The sequence below is a fragment of the Sparus aurata genome, chromosome 13 (assembly GCF_900880675.1).
Source record: "Sparus aurata chromosome 13, fSpaAur1.1, whole genome shotgun sequence".
Classification (NCBI taxonomy): domain Eukaryota; kingdom Metazoa; phylum Chordata; class Actinopteri; order Spariformes; family Sparidae; genus Sparus; species Sparus aurata.
The window spans coordinates 34,084,485-34,107,831 of record NC_044199.1 but is presented as its reverse complement, the minus strand read 5'-3'; the positions used below and the strand labels follow the sequence as shown (position 1 = coordinate 34,107,831).

Genomic DNA, 23,347 nt, shown 5'->3' with positions numbered 1-23,347 from the left:
AAGACCAATGTTGTCCCCAGACCACTGGTTGAGAATCACTGCTTTACAAAAAACTACATGAACTACATTGAAATAAAATTAAAACAAACATCTCAAATAAATAATGAAAAATAAGTATATAAAATAGAATAAACATTGATTTTTCCTTTTTTTTTTTTTTTTTTTTCAAGGGGGATTCAAATTAGTCTTAACTATCTATTTCAGTGGGAAAATTCTTTAAGTAATCATATAATTTTTGTGACTTAATTTCTGTTAGAAGTTTTAGAGATTTCATGTACAATTTAAATTAATTCATGAAGACAATAAATTTAGGCGATGACTTCATAACTCTATTCTTGTGGATGAAAAATTTGGCTAGACAAAGTATTACATTGCAACAGAGCTCATCATTTTTGTTTTGTAAGATCAACCCAAAAGTAACATCATCTCTAGAGATAGCTGGAAACAATACAATTTTTTGTTTGATCCAATTGTGAATGTTAAACCAGAATGTTTGTATTATATCACATGAGAAGAAGATGTGGTCCATGGTGTCAATGTCATTTTCACAGAATGTGCATAAATTGTCATCGATATTAAAGCGTAGTCTAAGTAATTCTTTAGAAGGATAAATGTTGTTCATAATTTTAAAGTGTGTTTCTTTCACTTTGGGGGGTATGGGAAATGTTAGGTACATTGTTCTTAGTTCATCAATTGATTTATTGTCAAATTTATGCAGGATATTATTTTTATTTTGTCTGCCGGGAAATAATGTTTCAGTGAGGCAGTTTCTTATAAAATGATTGTTTAATTTTTTGTCCAGGATTAAAATCCCCTGTATTGACAATGGGCCCAGTTGTGGTATTATAGGTTGGTGGGCCAATATATTTTTGGTTAGAAAAATAAATCCATGAGGAAGTGCTTTTTGTAATTTAATAAAGTCTGATTTGGGAGGGTTGAATTTATGTTTAGTGCAAAACTGTTGATAATCTAAGAGATTACCATTGGCATCCATTAAGTCAATCACAGACTACATATTCCTCTCATACCAATCCCGATAATATAATGATTTATTTCGGTATAATACATATCTATTATTCCAAAGCATAGTAGTGTGGGGAGAGAAGTTATGCACATATAGCATTTTCCAATAGAATAGAATTTGTTTATGAAACTCTGACAGTGATATAGGTAATTTATCGATGTTGAAGTCTGCCATGAGAAGACATTTTAAACCTCCAATCTTATTGAACAGGGAATTTGGAACAGAGTACCAAAATGAGTTGCTATGTTTGATCCAAGATTTCAGACAATTAATTTTTAAAGTTCCATTGAGGCAATCAAAATCAATAACTTTTAAACCACCATCTTTAATTTCTTTAACCATATTGCTTTTTTTCATATAGTGTGGCTTGTTTCTCCAAATAAAATTTAGATTAATTTGGTTAATAGATTTGATTAGTTTATTTGAAATGGCATTAGAGTAGGCTGGGTAAATGCACCTTGATAAACATTCCATCTTGGTTAGGTAAATTCGGCCGAGTACTGAGAGGTCTCTTTGGAGCCATGAGTTTAATTTGGCTTTACTCTCTTTTATTTTTTTTTCTACATTTAAGTATTGACTTTGTTTTTGGTCTTTTGTAAGGTGTATACCGAGGTATTTAATTTCTGACTTGATAGGGATGTTACAGATGTCTTTTAGAGTTGTATCATGAATTGCAAATAATTCACATTTGTTTAAGTTCAAAGTTAATCCTGAAGCTTTGGAGAATTTTTCGATTTTTTCGATTGTTATTGGGATTTGGTGTCTGTCTTGTACAAATAGTGTTGTGTCATCCGCAAGTTGGCTGATGACAATATTGGTGCCAAAGACATTTACATTTTTTATTTTATTACAATTTTTAATGTAAATTGCTAACATTTCTGTGACTAATATGAATAAATATGGTGAAATGGGACAACCTTGTGGAATTCCCACATTAACATTAAAACTGGGGGTGGTGCCACATGGTAGCATGACACAGCTGTTGATATTCTGATATAATCCACCAACTAAATTCCTGAATTTGACTCCAAAACCTAAATGTTTAAGAACTTGGAAGATAAATGGGTGCTCTACAGAATCAAACGCTTTATAGAAATCTAAGAAGAAAATGAAACCATCATGTTCAATTTCATTTCTATATTCAATAATGTCCATTACCAGCCTTATATTATTGTGGATTGATCTTCCCTTTAAGAAACCAGACTGTGTTTCTGCAATAAGATTTGAAATTCCTGTCTGAAGACGAGTAGTGAAAATGTAGGTGAGTAATTTATAATCAGAGTTTCTAAGAGTAATAGGCCTTCTGTTTTCTATGATTCTGGAGTCTTTGCCAGGTTTGGGAATTGAGATGATGAGCCCATGTCTCATAGTGGGTGGAAGTATACACGTTTCAAATATTTCCAGGAATACTTGATGTAGCAGTTTTTTAATATCTTCCCAGAAATGTCTATAAAAGTCTCCTGTGAGTCCATCTGAGCCCGGTGCCTTGTTAAGAGATAGGCGGCCAATTACTCTGTCCAGTTCAGTAATTGTTATTTGACTATCACATATTTGTTTGAAGTTATCTTCAACTTTAGGAATATATGTTTCTATATCCTTTAAGAATGTATGGCAGTCTTCATTAGAGAATTTAGAGCTGTAAAGCTGTTTATAGAATTTGAGGATTTCTGAGGAGATCAATTTTGGTTCTGTGATTTCTATATCATTTACTATCAAGGAACTGATGTTATTTTTTCCATGTCTCCTTTTTTCAAGACCACAGAAATATGCAGAGTTTTTTTCCCCCTCCTCTATCCATTTAGCTCTCGATCTAATGAAAGCCCCTTGTGCTCTTTGAATATACATTTCATCCAGTTTAGGTTGAAGATTTAGTATTTTCTGTTTATCGTCTTCAATAGGGTTGAGTTTATTGCAGTAAACATTTAATTGTTTGATAATGTCTAGTTCTTTTTTCTCTAAATCTTTTTTAATTTGTTTACTGAATGAGATGGTAAATTGGCGTATTTTATATTTAAGAAATTCCCATTTTTTAACGGCCGTTGTTAGTTCTTCCAAGTTTACAATTTCAGTAATCTTTATTTTTAATTAGGCTAGAGTTAAATTTCCAATATTTGTTAGAGCAAGTTCTACTGTTGTTAGGTTTCACATATAGATAGATAACACTATGATCAGTAAGTGGAGCAGCAGATATATCAGAGCTGATATCATAGCATAGCAAGTGGGTTGCAATTAACCAGTGGTCAATTCTGGATTTATAATTGGAGTTGAACCATGAGAATTCAAATATTCCTGGATTTAAATGTCTCCAAACATCCGTTAAGCTTTGGTCATTGCAGAAGTTTATAAACGTGTTGTTTGGATGACTTGCAGAGAATCTAGTAGGAAATTTATCATAAAATCCATCATGGACTAAGTTAAGATCACCACCTATTATAACGTTATCAGTTGAGTATGTTGATTTCATATTATCTAATTGTAAGCCAATTTGTTCTAATAGGTTTTTATTTTCAGTGCTCCCGTTGTACCCATAAATATTGATTAAGATGAATTTGAAATCGTCAAGGGTTAGTATGAGCATTAGCCAGTGACCATTAACATCTGCCATATGAGAAATAACCTGACCTTTGAAATTTTTTAGTAGGATGGCGACCCCTGTTGATCTTGAAGTACCATGGCTGAAAAAAACTTCGTCTCCCCATTGTTTAGACCAGAGAGTGATGTCTTCTATCTTGGAATGCGTTTCTTGTAAAAAAAATAATATTAGCATTTTTCCCTTTACAAAACAAAAAAAACCTTTTTCTTTTGGTCATGTTTCTTAGACCCCTTGCATTAACAGACATCAGAGAAATATCATTTTTTAACTGGAACATATGACTCAAAACAAACAGAAATTGAGATGAATTAACTGAACTGTTTTAGAAACAAGAATACGGTGTTATTTAAGAATACTAACCTATTATGGTAGCAAAACCTTTAGCATGTCAATTTGCTTATCAAAACTCACTTGCTTGTAGGATTAGAAATCCCATGTTACATTGATCATGGTGTGACTCTCTGTCCATTGATGAAGGCATGGGGGCCTCGGAACATAGTCTTAAGACCTGCCTTCCTTGCTTGTTCAATCTTTGGCCATACAGCTTTTCGGGCCTCTCTGTCTTCTTTGGTGAGATCTTCTGCAAAGCGAATGTTGAGCTCCTTGCAGACTGAGTGATGTTTGGTAGTACGCCAGAGTTCATCTCTGAAGTGTCTTCCAGTGAACTGCATGATGATCTGGCGAGGACGGTCGGCGTTGTATGGTCCTAGACGATGCACAGAGTCTATGATGAAGTCCATGTTCTCCTTCCAGTGTGACACGATCTTTCCAATGATGTCCTTGATGATCTGACGTGTGTTTTCTTCTTTTTCTTCCTTCAGGCCATTTAGTCTTACATTCCATCTTCTTTTGTATCTCTCCAACTCTGCAGCTCTCATTTCCAGCTCTGTGTTTTTCTTCTTGAGTTGTTTCACTTCTATTCCCAACTCTTTGGTTTTTCTTTGCATTCTTTGATTTCAGCCGAGTTAAATTCTACTGCTTTTGCGATGCTGGCCATGGTGAGCGTGTTTTGTTTTTGTTCTTTTTTGAAGTCCTCCATCATGTTTTGAAGTGTCCCAATTGCAGCCAGGATAGCAGCGTTTGAAGCATCTTCAGCACGGGCTCCTGCAAACGTGCTCTCCTCTCCTTTTTGTTTTTTCTGCGGAGCTGGTGGCTTAGAAGGCGATGCTAGATAGTTTTTTGTGCCTTTGGCGTTTGTCTCCATGTTCTCTGGACTGCAGTAGTCGTGTTGTAGGAGAGCACGCGCTTTAGCGTTGATATTAGCTTTAGCCATGTAGACTTTGTGTTGTGAATTGTCCGGGATTACTTACTGGAAGTTGAGCGGCTTTAACCTGACTTCAGTATTTTTCCCATCGAACAGAGACGAGTTTTGTGAGTTTTGAGACCGTATTTACATTTTGAAGGTTTTGCCACTCGGAGCAGTTTACATCGCGTCTGCTCCCTCCGCCATCTTGCCGCGCCTCATTGTCGCGGTTTTGTGTTGACAAACGCAGTCGAGAGCGCGGCTACTTTGGTGGTATCCTTATGGGGAGGGATGAAGTATATCTGCTTTTACGTAGATCCCAGTGGAGAGTGTGCACTGTGATAGGTTTCCTTCTTTGACAAACACAGCTTGTGTCCAATAGTATTTTAGAAAAAAAAAAAAAAGAGCAGACCTGAAAGTAACGAGTACTTTTCAGCCTTCCTAGAAATTAACTCGAGTAAAAGTAAAAATATTTGTCTTGGAAATGTATTCAAGTAAGAGTAATAAGTACCAAATAAATCTAATACTCAAGTAAAGTACAAATCTTCTGAATATGTACTTAAGTACACTACTCAAGTAAATTTACTCCGTTACTGTCCACCACTGCAAAGCACAATGATGACCTTACTGAAACTGTGAATAACAGGTAGTAAATGTCTGAAAAAAAGCTAGTTCAAAACTGATAAACAGGAGGGAAATGTTGGAAAAATGTAACCAAGATATTATCAGTTTCTCGCATAGCTTTTGTATTTAATCAACATTCTTGCTCTGTCAGCAGAAAGCTACAAGGTCACCTGAGTGGACAAATGCTATGAGGAACAGCGTCTTGCTGTTCAACCACAGGGTGAAGCTGTACTGTTTATGTGTGAATAACAACTGTCTATGTATGTATGTATGTCGTGCAAAGCACAGAACATGCCTGAAACAAAGAAGGTGGGAGCGTTACGTTACACCTCATTAACCACAGAAATGTATATGTGCCTGAATCTTGCATAGCAACACTCTGCAACTTGTTATCTTGTAAGAACCAATCATATGCGATCACGCCCAAATGTATGACAATAAAAGGTGTGCATGGGGAAGAACTTGTTGGAACGCTGATGGTCAGACGCACAGTGCTGACCTCCGTGCTTCCCCTTTGCAAAGAAAGACAAACTCTGAGTCCGTGTCTTATTGTGATTGTTTCATTCAGTGTCAAACCCAACACTGGTCTGACTTTTATGTGACCACATGATCTATTTTTTGGTATGAAAAGAAAACACTCACACACAGCAGCATGTTGGTCTTTTTGAATAGTGTAATTTGAGTCCAGCTATATTTGCTTATGTAAAACACAGTTATAAATATCGTGCAGTGAACACCTCTCCATTGCAGTTAATATAATTCCCTGTTGAGATCAGAGATCACTTCTGTTGTGAGCAGAGACAAACGTGAGCACAAACGAGTGAGCAGATAATAACAGTAAAGGACCATGAAGACACGGACAAACAGCAGAGGATATGAGGAATATTATTTGGAAGGTCGGCACTTGAAGCTGACAGATTTAAAAGAGGAAGCAAGGGGTTTGAGGAACCAATATCTCCTCAAAGAAAACATCCCATTATACCCCCATCCAGAGTTTCATGTGACTCATGTGAAACACGACACAAAGCAATATGGATTACGTGGCATCAGATGGAAAGATGGCTTCAAGAACCCACATAAAGGCTCTCTGGTGTGGTGGAGTCTGGCTGTGACACCTGATGACATCACATCAGCTGAGAGGAGGCTCCTGGAGACGACCTACCCCGACCGGACAGAGGAGCAGGTCCAGATGCAGCAGAGCTTCCTGGGGAAGTTTGCCACCTCCCCGGCCTTCTCCGAGCTCTCCAGGCTGGGCTCGTACCGCTTCACCTTCCCCCTGGAGGAGGTGCTGGAGGCCTACAGCCAGCAGGTATCAGATTACTTAAAGGAGCAGTCCGTAGTTTAGTTGAAGAAATTAGAACAGCTTGTTGATTCAATTATGGACAGAATTTTGTATTGTTACTTTGTTAATATTGTAAATATTAAAACTCTGAGTTTGATTTTCTTTTCTAAAACTACGTAATGCTCCTTTAAAGTGAAAGGAAGTAGAGTCAGTGTTGTCTGTGTGTTTTCAGGACATTAACAGGGACCTTGATGAATGTATTTGTGAGGACTCTTCCACTAAAACTTTTTTATTGTTCCAGTTATGCCAAGGAGCTCAGCCCGTCATGCGGATGTACGAGACCGTCCTGTACAAACAGGAGGTGATGTACGTTATACTGGTCCACAGCCCAGCCAATCAGGAGCAGTTCTCAGACCGTCCTCTGCTGACTGACGACCCAAACTCTGTCTGCTCCTACAAAGATGGCCGCTTCATCTGGAGGCCTGAGGCCATGTGTGAGACACACAGGTGTGAAACACTGTTCTTAAGTACTGAATTACTTGTACTTTACTTGGGTATCAACATTTTGTCCAACTTTAAACTTTCATACTTTGTTTTTGACACAAACATTGTACTGTTTACTCCACTACATCTCTTTGACAGCTTTAGTTACTTTTTACCTTTAAGATTACAATTTCTAATTCTTTATTGGTTCAGAAATTTCTACTTTTTAAGATAAGTCAACTTTAAAATTATCTTGGATTAGCTGAGAAATACAGTGACACAGCTGAAGCAGGACCTGGAGGATGTGATTTCTGGTTGGCTCTCTTCAGCTGCCATAGCTGCAGTAACGGAGCAGTGATCGCTGACATGAGTCAAAGCTTCAGATCTTTTCTTTGTCTCTGTTTTCTCTCAGCTATGAGTTGGTCATGAGACCTGATGAAAACCAAATGGAAGCAGGGGAGGTGTCCTCTCGCCATGAGTTTTATGTTTGGGATCATGTTGCTGTCGCCCTGCATGTGGACAGACGGGTACCTTCACTGCTCATTCTTTTCACTTTTTATATAGATTAGGACACTGACTTGGAAGTTAAAGAATCAGGTCTTGACTTGACACAGGACAACTTGTCTGTGTTTATCTGATGTATTAAGTCAGCTTTTTCTTTTCTATTTCTCAGTATTTCACTTAAAAGTGATGGGGAGGGAATATTTCGTTATTCAAGAAGGTTAAAAAACTAAATAAGCTTTAATAGAATTATTCGTTTTTTGTTCAATTAGATTTGTTTCACTGGTTATCTGTGATAATACAAATACAATTAAATGTCGTATGTTTTGAGTTGTATAACGCGTCCGTTGTCTCCGAGCTGAGAGGAGGTGAGAACATGTCGGTTCAGCTCCACTTCCAACGTTACTTTATGCTGTTTACAAGCTTCATTATTAGAAGGCAGGTCAGCTCAGTTTGTGTGTTATGAACATTAAAACAGCCTCTGCTCCTGGAGCTCTGACGAGTGGACAGACTGCTGAACCAAACTCCTTCATCACTATTTCATCTTCTTGTCTGTTTCTGTTTTAGGTGCTGAAGTTTGATCCTGACCGACTGAGACAGAACCTCAAGTACTGCGAAAGAGCAACACCTTCAATTGTGGACGCCAAATTTCAGGACTTCTCAGACGCTGAAGAGATAGTCAGGGAACTGTGGCCTGACGACTCGTCACCACTGGAGAGAGCTGAGTCGCTAAATTAAGTGTCTGTCGTCTGTCAGCATGAAGATGTACAGAAGCTACAACAATAACAACAACTATAGTGCTCAACAGTGAGGTTCCGGAAGTGAAAATGCCATTCATATTCTGCATATAGATTTTGATTATTGGCCATAATGTCGTAACCATCCGAAGTAGACTCACCACGAGCTATCAGATTGTCAAATGATGATATATGATCCTGTAGAAGCCACAAGTCTGTATGATATCAATCTTGTTTTAAGAAAAACATGTTTTATTCGCGATGTCATGGATAAGTACTACACTACCCACAATCCTATAGTGTATTTGCGGGTTCGGTAAACATTAGGCGAGTTCAAGATCAAGCAGCGCTGCCTAAATCGTGATGCATGCTGGTTAAAATGTGTCCACGATGACCTGGATGGGAGTGGTTTTCCGCATCTGATGTCACATGACCTTAAGTTATCGCGGGAGCGAGGCTGCTGCAGAGCATTCGCGCAGTTACTCTCCAGGTACTGCGCGACCCCAGACCCACCTTCATGACGTCAGGACTTTGCCCTAATTGGCTCTCATTTACGCTGACGTATATGACGTGTGTTTCGATGAATTTCCATATCCATAAGGCCTCTGCCTCTTTTCTACTCAAATATCAAATACTTTCAGATCAGCAGCAGCCGTGTGGCCGCACCTGTGGGATAGTCACCATGAATAAACCTATAAAATCCTTCATGTAACGCAGCAACCCTGAAAGATGTCGTCAATAAACTGCTCAGTTCTGTCAGCTTGTGGTGAAGTGGTTACCTGCTGTGTCCAGTGTTATCTGTACTATCCACTCTTATTAATTAACCCTTTCTGTTCCCGTCACATTAACAATACAAAGAATTATCCTGAGCTGTTCTGTGTTTGATGAGATGGTGCAGCGGGACAAGGCATCTGATTCAGTCATTTGTTCTGATTATTGTATTTCATTCATTCAGTGAAATATATTTAATTCATTGTGACAAATGTTGCTATGAGAAAATGCGTCATCTTATGTGTCTATAGTTATGCTTATTTGTTAAATGTAGTCAGCAAATTCCCCTCAGCTGTGATATAATTATGCACATAAGCACAGTTGTCATCATAATAATGAATAACTGTTGTAATTGTATTGTATTGTTATTAGGCAAGACTTACTATAATGTACCAGATAGACAAAGTTCAAATGTATTTAATGAGCCACTGTGTGACCGTTTTGAAGTGAAGCAATTACAAAGTATCCAAATTTGAAGTTGTTATTGTGACAAAGCTGTCACATTCTGTTGTCTCTAAATATGAACTGTCTATATATATATATATATATATATATATATATATTTATTTATATATATATATATATATATATATATATATATATATATAAAAGTAATCAGATGAACACATCCTCTACAAAAAGACAGGCTTGACACGGGTCTTGATCCCGGTCGTCTGCATGCAACACGGCAGCAGTTCCACTGCTCTATTCCCTCAGCCCAAATGTTTTGGTTGACTACTATTTTGAACATCTCAGATTGAATAATTTCTGAAGGAGATTAACATGAGAAAAAGGCCAGCAAAGTTCCCATAGCATCAGGTAAGAAAACTGATCACAGTCGTTGTTGATTGTAATCAAACATTAATGGAATTTCAATTTCCTCCACTTCTTCGCCGACGAAGAAGGCAAACACCGCAACCTCAGCCAAGTCACGTCACGTCTACGGGAAGAGAGAGTGTCCGACTTCATAGCAGCGTTTGTAGCCCCGCCCCTGCTGTCGCCAGCAGATCTCGCTGATGCAGTCAGGCAGCAGGAGGTCAACTTGAACGCGCCTATTTACATGGTAACAGCGAGCTTCACCAATCAGAGACGTCGCTGTTACATTCGCAATGGTTTATGGGATGAGTAGTTCCTTTACTGTTAAGCTAACGATGTACACAGTCTTGTACCTTTGCTTTTTTCTCCGTTTTCCAACATTTTTTTGCGCCAAATTAAATGTTTTATGGTCACGATTCATCTGCTAGCTGATTGGCTTGGTTCCAGGCCTAAAACTCTTTATTTAAGGATTTTATGAAACGTCAATGGAGTAAATGAATGGCAAATTCACTTCCGGAACCGGAGCCGTTAAAAAAGTGGGCTGTCACTGTTGAGCACTATAATAATTAAATATGAATATTAGAAATACTAACAGCTGTAAAACAATTACAGTATAGTCCAAATATGACCAGTAACACCAATAATGACAATAATTATAATAATTAATCCAGAACTCATTACTAACCAAATATATTCAGTTGTGGTTTGTAGTTTGCTGTAGTTGTAGTTAGTTTGTCTTTTAGCCCTAAATATCTTACATCAATCAATCAATCAATCAATCAAATTTTATTTGTATAGCCCTTTACAATATCCAGACGGTACCCAAAGTGCTTTACATCAAAGCAATAAAATAATATTTAAAAACAACACATAAAACACAAGAAAGTGCTACAGTGCTGCAAGAAAACACAAGAAAGTGCTCCTAGTGCTGCAGGGTGTTAAAGGCCCTCTAAAAGTGCATAAAGTAAAAAACAGGCAAAATAAGTGCAGCTAAGAGCAGGACTACCCTAGTCAGAGTTAAATGCCAATCTAAAAAAGTGTGTCTTCAGCTTTGATTTTAAAAGGCTGAGGTCAGTGGTGGTGCGAATGTCTGTTGCACAGCCTGGGAGCTGTGACAGCAAAAGAACGATCACCCCACTGTTTTAATCTTGACCTTGGGACCTCTAACAGGAGCTGGCCAGAAGAACGGAGCGCCCTGCCATGATCACAGACAGTTAAAATCTCTGACAGGTAGGAGGGAGCCAGGCCATTAATGGCGTAAAAAGCAAACAATAAAAGTTTAAAATCAATTCTAAAACGAACTAGAAGCCAGTGGAGTGACGACAGTACAGGGGTAATGTGTTCACGCCTGGACGTGCCTGTTAAAAATCGGGCAGCAGCGTTCTGGACAAGTTGGAGACGCGAGATTAAAGACTGGCTGAGGCCGACATGAAGTGCATTACTATAGTCCAGTCTTGAACTGATGAAGGCGTGGATCGCCTTCTCGAGGTCCTGCCGACTTAAAAAAGGCTTTACTTTGGCCAGGAGACGCAGCTGATGCTATTTATATACATACATGCTATTTAAATTCCGAGGTCACTTCACTATTAACTTGGCTGTTCCTCCTCCAGAGGTGCTGAAGCTACCTCATTAACATCCTAACAGGACAGATTGCATGAGAGTAATTAGCATAACACCTACAGACAGGGAGGATTGCTTTTTCTTTTCTCCTGTTTTGTTATCGGCCTTTTGTTGCTTCTGTTTTTGGACTCTGGATTCTGTGTGCTTGTTTTATGGCTTTATTTAATAAAGGTAAAGCTTTTTGTTCCTCACCTTCCTGCATGTGTTTCTTCTGTTTGGGTCCTTATTTATGGAAACATTGTGAATGTTTGGTAAATTGAATTAAAAATCAAACATTCACTTGTTGTCTTCATCAGCAGATCATAATATTACTTATTAAACATGTTGTTGTGATGTAACAGTTGGCTGAAATGTTTTAATGTGAAGATTTACACAACAAACGTCATGATAAACACATCTTAGAGCTCATTAGAAAAGATCCATTTTAATCCAACTGTATGTAGTAACATCCACTCAATTAAAGATCATTAATTTCCCCCCCAAAAAATGCTGGGGTTTTAAGAAAGGATAAGAATTTGTTTTGAGAATCAGGATTTGACCTGATCGTCACAGGATATTCGAGATTTTGATATATGCCGGTCACTCGTTGTCTGATGCAGGTCACAGGTGAGGCACAGAAGCTCCTGACTGGTCAAATCAGGTGTCAATCAATATTTTAGAGTATGGCAGCCATACTCTGTGGTAACTCTGTGTTGTAGTTGAATGGCACTTTGTGGAGTTTTGGGGCAGATAAAAGCTGTGATTTCAGTCTGACGGTGTTTCACCACATTTATTCATGAATTACTGTGTTTTGGGCTAAAACTGCGACTGAAGTGGATCAACTGGACATCTCTGGATTAAGAGAAGACAACTTTTCTGGGGGGTATTTTGATTCACTACTGGAACACCCAGACACTTGATTAGTGAATAAGCTGTCACAGTTCTGCTGTGGCAACTGGTCAACTTCTAGAACAGTGAGCTGGAGTGTGCACTGCCGCTCTCATTGCCTTCACTCTGCTGCCCCCTCCTGTAATCAACTGACTTCTGCCACTCCAGCACCTAGTGACCTCACCTCAGTCCAATCTGATTATCATGACCTTTGTGATACATTTAGTAAAGTCTGTGCACTCACAAGACCTCCTCACCGATCTTTTCTCTCCTGGCCTCCTCATCCACTACTCCTTATAAAGTACCCTGTTGCAAAAACAAAATCTTTCACATCCTGAATACCTGCCACAGTCTCTTCATTGGGTCTAGAGAAAAACCCCACTGTAACATTAGCAAAATGTCATAAACACTTGTTCCTCATAAAAATGCTCAGATTTTCAGAAATATTCACCAGCTCATAACTTCTGTGTCCTCACTGGAAGATTCACTCTGCAGAAGCTCAAATAGTAAAACTTTTATCTCCTCGATCAATCAGGCAGTAGCGCTCTCTGATATGATCAACACACTCTTACAACCAGCTCCACACACAATGCACGACTAACAACACGCTCCACACAGAGATAGAAAAGATAAGAGTTTAAAAGATGTGTTGCACAGTTTCACAATGCCCGAGGCGGCTAGAAGACTGCATTCAGTTTCAGTTTAATTCAGTGACCTTTATTGGCAGGATATGATGTAAGTGTGTATATATACCCATGACTAAAACTGCCCAAAGTCAAAAACAAATAAATCAATGAATGACTCAATTAATAAATTACTATAATTACATGCACCAGATGTTCAGTATTGGCTGATATGAGGTGTTTCCAAATCTAGTTTGCTGAAATCACATCAAGTGAAAAATCAACCGAAAACCTGAAACAAGTTATCAAAAACTATTATCAAAGACACAAGTTAACAGGAACTTCTTCTCAAACACATTTTGTTTTCTGTGTGATGATTTGTTTCATCTGGGGGAAGATGCTTGTCAAGTCCAGAAGAGCAAACTGTAAAATCTGACAGTGACTTTAGAAATATCAGGGAGCCGATAACCTCAGAATTACAAAGTAAATGTAGAGTCATCATTTTATTTGTTCAAACTTTTTAGCTCATACAACATCATTGGTTTCCTGAAGTCAACTTTTAAATGATGTTGCCACAGTAATGTTGCACATTAGATATCACATACAAAAAGGAAAACTGACCACCACAAATCACTGATAGAGATACTAGAAGGCCCCATGTGACCAGAAAGAACTTTCTAAATATAAGAGATCACGTAAGAAACTGAGGATAAACCCAATCGACAAAATAAATCTTGGCAAACTTAAAACTTGACTTTCTCTGTTTCTCACTTGCGTTAACACAGACTCGATCTTTAGTCTCTGGCTCGGCAGCCGTCTCATCTGAGTACGTGAGCTGACCCAGACTGAATGATATGATCAGATACCAAACCATAAGGATCAGTAGATACTGGAGGTAGTGAAGTGACTGAGGTATTTACATACAGACCTGCAGACACAGATGATACAATCCAGAAAGGAACCAGGAACACAGTTAGCATGTGACAAGACTGAATGTTTAGTCATCATCTGATAATTATACTGATGTTTTGATATGTTTTATGAAGCAGGAGAGAACCGCTGATGACATGTCATGGCCTCTGAATGCCATATACAGAACTGTTAGGCTATATGATGTTTTAATACAGTGCAATGTTGCCCCCTGTGGACGCAAAGGTTGAATGAAAGACTTACGTTTCACTTTCGGTTTTGGGAGAACTAGAGCACATTGGCTGGTGCTGCAGACTATTCTCATCGTTCTTTGTGCTGTGGAAAGATTTTGTTTTGTCATTGAAGCCACAGAAGTCCATATCTATAAGTTTCTATTGTTTATATGTTTAGTGAGGATTGGTTGTGTATTACAATCGTTTTTATTTCGTACATTGTAATAACTCATCCATGTATGTGTAAGAGGCAGATTTGCTCAGCTGTTAACTTGTTAACCATGTAGCTCAGATATTGTTCTGATTCATGTTGTTACATTCATTTTGAAGTGTTCTACTACACTTTTTCTCTGTTTGTGCATATTGATCAATGTTGTCTGTACTTCAGTCATTGTGATTATGAATCTGTTTGTATGGCTACATTTTAAAAACCTGTATTTGTGGATATTTTGTATTGCAGTTTCACAGCCGACATATTATCCTCAGTAAAGGTCAGAGAAAATGCCACCTGTTCGGCCTGTGAGTCTTTTCTGGACGTACTCGATTGTTTGGGCTTGCTGGATAAACTACTTCAGCATGAAGAGGGAGGCCAGCATACGACATTTACTGCACACACAACTGTCTCTTTGTCACATTCTGTTGTACAGTACAGTCCTGAACATCACATTTCTTTATCAGAATATTGATTCCAGGGTGGTGCATGGTTGTAATTATTTAATAAAAAAAAAATAATTCTGATTAATTTATTTTGAATAACAATTATCAGTCATTTTCAAATTCTATTAACCACACCTGCCCTAGCACTAATAATACCAATGGTGCCCCAAGTGAGGCAATCCTAAACCATCTTTACTGCAATATTCATGCACAGTATTGTAGTAGTGGTTAGTTTTCCTTTAATTCGGAGGTCACTAACAGCATTAACTTTATAAATTCTGATTAATTTGATTTGAATAATTACTATCAATAATTATTAGTTTCTATGACCCACACCTGCCCTAACACCAATACCAACAATGGTACCCCGTGTGAGGCAATCTTAAACCAACTGTATTGCAATATTTATGCACAATAATCACGAATTTATCATTTAAAATGTTTCACTGTAGTGTATTAGTAGTTAGTTTTCTTGAATTCTGAGGTCAGTAACAGTATTAGCTTTACAAATCTTGATTAATTTAATTTGAATAATTATTATCAATGATTATTATTGAAGAAGTATTTAGATCCTTTACTGCTGTGAAAGTACTAATACCAAGCTTTAGACATACTCTGTTACATGTACAAGTCCTCTGTTGAAAATGGAACTGGTAAAAGTATTTTACAGTGGGATTGAAAGTGTTTTAAAAGTATTCAAACTAAATTTGCTATATCCCCATGATTAAATGAACCTAATATATAATTATGGCAAAGTAAACTTAATTTTAAAGAGCTGTCTTCATGTGTATCACTTATTACAGAAGAGGCTAAGGGCCAATGTTAATAACAGTAGTTTATAATTATGAATACAGCAGTACAAAGGCCTTCTGTCTCTCCCTGTCTCTGTACTCACATGGTGTCTCACACAGAGCAACGCCTTCAGTAGTTAATGTTTAATTCCCTGTTGAGATCAGAGATAACTTCTCTTGTGAGCACAAACGAGTGAGCAGATAATAACAGTAAAGGACCATGAAGACACGGACAAACAGCAGAGGATATGAGGAACGTTATTGGAAAGGTCGGCACTTGAAGCTGACAGATTTGAAAGAGGAAGCAAAGGATTTGGAGAACCAATATCTCTTAGAAGAAAACATCCCATTATACCCCCGACCAGAGCTCCATGTGACTCAACTGAAACACGACACAAAGCAATATGGATTATGTGGCATCAGATGGAAAAATGGCTTCAAGGGCCCACATGAAGACTCTCTGCTGTGGTGGAGTCTGGCTGTGACGCCTGATGACATCACATCAGCTGAGAGGAGGCTCCTGGAGACGACCTACCCCGACCGGACGGAGGAGCAGGTCCAGATGCAGCAGAGCTTCCTGGGGAAGTTTGCCACCTCCCCGTCCTTCTCCGAGCTCTCCAGGCTGGGCTCGTACCGCTTCACCTTCCCCCTGGAGGAGCTGCTGGAGGCCTACAGCCAGCAGGTAGAAGATTACTTAAAGGAGCAGTCCGTAGTTTAGTTGAAGAAATGAGAACAGCTTTTTGATTCACTTATGGACAATAGTTTGTATTGTTACCTCATTTAAATTGTAAATATTAAAACTCTGAGTTTCTTCTCTAAAACTACATAGTGTTCCTTTAAAGTGAAAGAAAGGAGAGTCGATGTAGTCTGTCGTTGTTTTCAGGACATTAACAGGAACCTTGATGAATGTATTTTTGATACATCTCTTTTGTTGTTCCAGTGTTGCTCGGGTGCTCAACCCATAATGCGGGTGTACGAGACCGTCCTGTACAAAAAGGAAGTGATGTACGTTATACTGGTCCACAGCCCAGCCAATCAGGAGCTGTTCTCAGACCGTCCTCTGCTGACTGACGACCCAAACTCTATCTGCTCCTACAGAGATGGCCGCTTCATCTGGAGGCCTGAGGCCATGTGTGGGACACACAGGTACAAAACACTGTACTTAAAGTTGTAGAAACATGTCCCACAATTTCCCACATCAAAGAGATGAGATAAGAAGACTGACGAAGAAAAGCAGTGTAAAGAGAGAGAATTGGACCAAGCCAGAGAAAGAACTAGAACGAATATCGGAGCGTCATTTCAGAGGTGGAGGAGCTGTGGGATTTGTGAGGACTCAACAGCGACGCAGAGTTAGCTATTTTCTGCAGGAAAGTTAGGACCCCTGCTTGATATATGTAACAGAGCAGTGATCGCTGACATGATTCAAAGGTTCAGATCTTTTCTTTGTCTCTGTTTTCTCTCAGCTATGAGTTGGTCCTGAGATCTGATGAAAAGCGGATGGAAGTGAGGAAGGAGGTGTTTTACCCTGAGTATTATGTTTGGGATCATGTTGCTGTTGCCCTTCATGTGGACAGACAGGTACCTTTATTTATTTATTATTTATTTATTTCAGTCTGGTTCTCAGTATTTCACTTAGAAGTGATGGTTTTGTTTAAAAGTGATGGGGAGGGAATATTTTTTTTAATGAAGGAAGTAAAAAACTAAATAGGCTTCAGTAGAATTAATATTTTTTTGTTTGTTTTGATTTATTTCACTGGTTATCTGTGATAATACAAATACAATTAAATGTATGTTTTGAGTTGTATAACACGTCCGTTGTCTCCGAGCCGAGAGGAGGTGAGAACATGTCGGTTCAGCTCCACTTCCAACGTTACTTTATGCTGTTTACAAGCTTCATTATTAGAAGGCAGGTCAGCTCAGTTTGTGTTATGAACATTAAAACAGCCTCTGCTCCTGGAGCTCTGACGAGTGGACAGACTGCTGAACCAAACTCCTTCATCACTGCTCGTCATCTTCTTCTCTGTTTCTGTTTTAGGTGCTGAAGTTTAATTCAGCCCGACTGAGACAGAACCTCAAGTACTGCAACGACGCATGTCCTCCAATCGTGAAGCCTTGGGAATTTCAGGACTTCCCACAAGCTGAAGAGTTAGTCAGGGAACTGTGGCCTGACGACTCGTCACCACTGGAGAGAGCTGAGCCGCTAACTTAAGTGTCTGTCATCTGTACTCATGAATATGTACAGAAGCTACAACAATAACAACAACTATGATAATGAAATATGAATATTAATGAAAATAATTATAATATTAAATTATCAAGCGGTGATGAAAGGGCCTCTCAGGCTCTACAGTATCTGCACGGCCCGATGTTCTTCCTGGTTTGTACTTTGTTTGCTTTTTCTTTTGTTGCTTCTATTTTTGGACTTTGGATTCTGTGCGCTAGTTTTATGGCTTTGTTTAGTCAAGGTAAAGCTTTTTGTTCTGTACCTTCCTGCATGTGCGTGAAGTAAAAAATCAACAGAAAACTTGAAACAAGTTATGAAGAACTTTTGTCAAAGACACAAGTAAACAGGAAATTCTTCTCAACTGTGGCATTAGCTGAAGTTTGGCCAACACATTTTGTTTCTTCTGGGGGAAGATGCCTATAAGATCCTGGGTCCAGAAGAGCAAACTGTAAAATCTGACAGTGACATGACAGCTCATATTTATCTTAATACAACTCACGATGTGGCATGATGTCACATAAATAACATCAAGGTGAGCCTTCTTAAGGAATGTGGGTGGAACAGTGTCTTACAAGGTGTTACACAAACAGTGAAGGGCAGAAAGTTTGATTCCACTGTGTGAGTTATTTCTTCTGGTAAGTGTTGGAAGAGTTGAGCTGCTGTTGGAGGTTTTGGTTCTTGTCTTTCTCCGGCCTGCAGTGTAACAAAGAACCTATCAAAGACAGAAGGGTCATCACATCACTGGATCCTGCTTTGTGACAGTTGTTTTGAAGTCTAATCACTGATGTTTCCCCTCAAATGATTGACAGGGCTGATAATATCATGACCAAACAGGGCCGGTCCGACCAAATATCATTGATGAGACTGCAGTTACATTGTGAACTCGAGTGTTTGAACCTGCTCTCTGAAGAGTGTTCTTTCATTTCCTTCATCAGAATCATAGATGTAGATATGTTGGGTGTTTCTCCATCATCTCCCACAGACTTCAATACCAACTGGCCTCAAAGAGAGATTCAGTGATGTAATGACCCTTCCTTCTTGTTTAGGTTCCTTCCAGTGAAACAGGAAGTGTTTCTCTGTCTGACAGTCTGATGGGCTCTCGTCTCACTAATTTACATAAAGAGTGATTAAGAACATTAAGATCTACAACTCAGTCTGATCCGCTCCTTTCCCCTCTGAAGCTGCAGTCTGATTCAGCTGCAGACAGCTTTACCTGCACTTTTCTTTTTCTTTGTAATCATACAAATAAAGATTATGTTGCTGTGGCTCAGGGGTGGAGCCAGCATCTTGTGATTGAAGGTCATTGGTTTGATTCCCCTAGTCTGCAAGTGGAAGTGTCCTTGGGTAACTGAACCCCAAACTGCTCCTGATGTGCTGGTCGGCACTTTGCATGGCAGCCACCACCATCAGTGTATGAATGTATGAATTACTGTAAGTCACTTTGGACTAAAGCATCTGATAAGTGCCCTAAAATGTAAATGTAAAAACGTAATGCCTCCACATTTACAGATGAATAAAAGCCTCTCGTACAGTCGATCACTCTGTTCTCTTACTGAGATGAACTTGGCTCGACTGTTTTAACTGGTTGACAACTCATCAGAGAGACATTAGTGTGTGAGGGGAGTAGCAGCCACACCTGATGTGGACAGGTGAGCAAATAGATTTGAGCTGTTCAACATGACCGTCACACCATCGCTGATCTGCTTCTGGTTTAACTGGTCTGACTTTTATCTTGAAGAGTGTACTTTGAGTCCAGGGAGATTTGCTTATGTAAAACGTAGTTTTAAATAGCATATAGTGAACAACTCTCCATTGTAGTTAATCTACTTCCCTGTTGGGATAAGAGATTAAATCCCTTGTGAGCAGAGACGAGCGAGCAGATAATCAAATAACTGTAAAGACTTTCAGTTCGTCTTTTCATCTACTTCATCCCCCATTGGACCATAAAGGCACGGAGAAACAGAAGAGGATATGTGGAACATCATTGTGAAAGTCGGCACTTGAAGCTAACAGATTTGAAAAAGGAAGCAAAAGGTTTAGAGAACCAATATCCCCTCAAAGAACGCGTCCCATAAAACCCCCGACTAGAGTTCCATGTGACTCATCTGAAACACGACAGAAAGTGATATGGATTTTGTGGCATCAGGTGGAAAAATAGCTTTGAGAGCCCACATAAAAGTTGTGTCCCAATTCAGAAGGATGCAGCCCTTTAGAGGGGCCTTTGAAGACCATGTCAACCGTTGTTAAATGGGACGGTCTAGTCTTCAGAGTATTTCCTGGCTGCGTCACCAGGTGTCCCCGACCTTGAACTCACATCACGATTTCTGCAGCCCAGGCCTGCGAAAGTAAGAGTAAAAAGACAAGTAGAAAGTAAAAATATTTGACCTAGAGAAATCTTGTTAATCCTGCTGATTCTGGTGGCGACTGGTATATCTCCAGTTAAGAGAGAGAGGACTGTGGAGGCCCCGCCCCCTTTTGGGTGAAAACAGCCCACGTCTCTGTCAATTTAATGGCATGACATAACAACACCATATGGATTTGTAGCTGAGACAAGACAGGCAAAAATCATGTTATGTTGTAATTGACCTACGTTCAGCGACATTATACAGAAAAATAAAGAAACAGTGGATGATGAGTCCTTTCAGTCCCAAACCACCATTTTGTTTGGTTCCTCCAGACACACACACCTGCTTAAAATTCATCTTTAGTTCAATACAAAAGTGCATGTTGACAACCTCTACTCTGTTAAGGGCTCCGAGATCCTTGAAACTCTACTGGCTGTGATAATTTTGCTTGTAATTCTTAAGTTGATTATTAATCAGAGTTCCAAACTCATATTAGTACCTTTTATGGGACTAAATTATTGAAATCACTATTCTTTCCCTTCTTCAAGGGTGGTGCTCCCGAGGCAATCTGAAATAAATTATATCTTACTCTCTAATATAATTTAAATGATGCAAAACGCTCCAACATAGTCTTCTGCTGTATTTTATGATCCCTGTCAGATGAACATAACAGTGACATGACAGCTTATATTTATCTTAATACAACTCACAATGTGGCATGATGTTACATAAATCACATCAAGGTGTTACACAAACAGTGTTGGGAAGATTACTTTGGAAATGTAGTTGGTTACAATTACAAGTTACCCTGTTGAAAATGTAATAGTAGTGTAACTATTTCAATAACTTTCTTACAGTAATGTAACTAATTACATTACATGTTGATTATTTTTCTTAATTTTGAATGAAATCTCTCAACTGTTAACCATTTTCACATTTTAAGACCTATAGTGTGATAAACCTTTCAGCAGTACTTAAGACTATATAAAAACAACATAATAAAAGACTCAACCTGACTGAACTTCTGTAACTTTTTTTTACTGTTAGAACAGCTGGATACAGTACAATTACTGTAACGTTCTTCATCATCTTAACGTATCTGTAAACTTTCACAGTCAACACTTTCAACAGTATAGTGCAAATTTGGAGCAGGACTTAGATTAAAACACTTGCTCTCATGCTCTGTAGTATTCATCTGTAGCATTTTCCATTATCTTAACATATGTGTTAACTTTCACACAACACCTTCAACAGTTAATACAAATTTGGAGCAGGACTTAAATTAAAGCACTTGCTATGTATCATTCTGTAGGAACACAAGCCTTTGTCTCTGCATCTTAAAGTGGTCCCATTTTATCCATGATTACCTTTAACCCAAATTGGCTCCTTTTCCAGCATACGGGACTGAAAGCCCCCTCCTCACCTGGCAAATCCTCTCCTCTCCACGAGTGGGAAGATGTTGTTTTTCTTGCAATAAACAGATCACCAGAGACCTTCTTTTAGTAATTTACAACGACAAAGCACATCTGGTCTGTTCCTCTTCCTCCAAAGAAGATGAACCCCTTTTCCTCAGGTCAAACAAGGTCAAGCCCGATAGAGTTTTCTTTGGTCACATTAGAAGGAAGGACGACTGTTTTCTAACATAGATGTGGTGATTTAAGATGTCTTACTAATCTATGTCTCTCTCCCTCTGGAACATTCTCCAGTGGGGGAAGCTAGCTGTGAAACCTAATCTGTGTGTTGTTCCACCTCACATGTCGTACTTTTATTTACGACCGTGGTTGTTCCTGGGTCTTACATTCCTCTGCTAGCCTCTATTCTCTCCCAAATTCAAATACGACTGAAATAACTAATAAACTACAATCCCAATTTCTTAATTTTTGCAGATTCCAAAATAGCGTAAGAAGGTCATACAATAGATCTTTCCCATGTGTTTGTCAAGCCCAAATGAAGTTTATTATTCAATAAGTTTGAGGTCAACAGAAACCCCCTCCCCTTTGTCAATGGAGGAGAGACTTGAAGATCATCATTCCTTGTGTAATACTTGTGTTATTTACCAGTTAAATGTCTGATATGTTTTGTTAAGATAGAACTACAAGGAATATGTATAAGTTCTTGGTCCTACTGTGTATTGCATACTTTATTGTTTTATGTTGTATACTTTATTGCTTAATGTCTTAATCAGGTTATAATTCTTTTGAATGATAAATTATCATTATCATGTTGCATCTTTCCACGAAGGCAAAAATTCGACTTTTAAGATGGTGAAGTTTTGGGAAGGTTAAAACATGATTTCAAAACATTTAATCCAATAGTAAAGTTAGATTAACTTTTTGGGAGCTTCAACTCAGATCACAGGAGGTGTGAAACTGTCAGCCAGCCCCTTCTGATCCATCTGCTGCAGGTCATAAAACAGACCCCCCCTGCTCTGCTCTCCCCTTCTCTCCTCTCTTCTCTCCCTGTTCTCTTCTCCACTGCTTCTTCTCCTTCTTCTCTTCACTTCTTTGTTTTTCATTTTTATTTTTATTTTTAAAGTAATCTTTACTTCTATTTTTGCAACAAGCTCTAAGACAAGCGAATTGAATCCCTACTTTTAGTGTTTTACTTTAATCCAAGTTTTAATAGAACAAATTCTTTTCTTTTTTGATTTTTGATTTTATACTGTTAAAGTATCGCCGCCTGATTCAGAGGAAGTTGAATTAGTTTCAGAATCAGAACATAAGTACCACTACTTGAAACAACCAAGAAAAGTCTTTTTCAAGACTGTGATCATCAAGCCTTGCAAGGAGTCTCCAACGAAAGAGACTGTGTTTGCTCCTAGCTGAGACCGACTCTGCCCCCAGTGCTCCCAAGACGGAAACCCCGCTGGGCCTTTGGACCAAGAGTTCCTCAACAGAGTACCGGCCTTCCCTCTGGCTACTGGACCGACGCGCCGTGCCGTAGTCCAACCCAGAACTCTCAAGGACACCAAACTTCAGTGCCTCCTGACTCCCAGACAAAACCG

The 23,347-nt window shown here is 38.8% G+C and overlaps 2 protein-coding genes across 2 annotated transcripts in view; both read left to right on the top strand.

Annotated features, from left to right (window-relative positions):
* Window positions 1–5,375: 5,375 nt before the first annotated feature.
* LOC115594394 (uncharacterized) overlaps window positions 5,376–23,347 on the top strand; it is a 43,987-nt gene continuing 26,015 nt past the window's right edge. The window contains exons 1-3 of the mRNA XM_030438455.1: window positions 5,376–6,312; window positions 15,976–16,456; window positions 16,715–16,920. Of these exons, the coding sequence (XP_030294315.1) occupies window positions 15,995–16,456; window positions 16,715–16,920 (668 nt within the window). The 5' untranslated portion in view covers window positions 5,376–6,312; window positions 15,976–15,994. The remainder of the gene's footprint in view (window positions 6,313–15,975; window positions 16,457–16,714; window positions 16,921–23,347) is intronic.
* Window positions 6,306–8,641, top strand: LOC115594396 (uncharacterized). Its single transcript, XM_030438457.1, has 4 exons — window positions 6,306–6,793; window positions 7,068–7,273; window positions 7,662–7,776; window positions 8,318–8,641. The coding sequence occupies exons 1-4, from the start codon at window positions 6,332–6,334 to the stop codon at window positions 8,486–8,488; spliced, it is 954 nt and encodes a 317-aa protein (XP_030294317.1). The 5' UTR covers window positions 6,306–6,331; the 3' UTR covers window positions 8,489–8,641.

Bases quoted from the DNA above. Each gene is read 5' to 3' on its own strand.
- LOC115594396 (XM_030438457.1), top strand. From the start codon at position 6,332: ATGAAGACACGGACAAACAGCAGAGGATATGAGGAATATTATTTGGAA. The intron at 7,274-7,661 runs GTGTGAAACACT...GTTTTCTCTCAG, and splicing joins GCCATGTGTGAGACACACAG to CTATGAGTTGGTCATGAGAC. The intron at 7,777-8,317 runs GTACCTTCACTG...TTTCTGTTTTAG, and splicing joins CCCTGCATGTGGACAGACGG to GTGCTGAAGTTTGATCCTGA.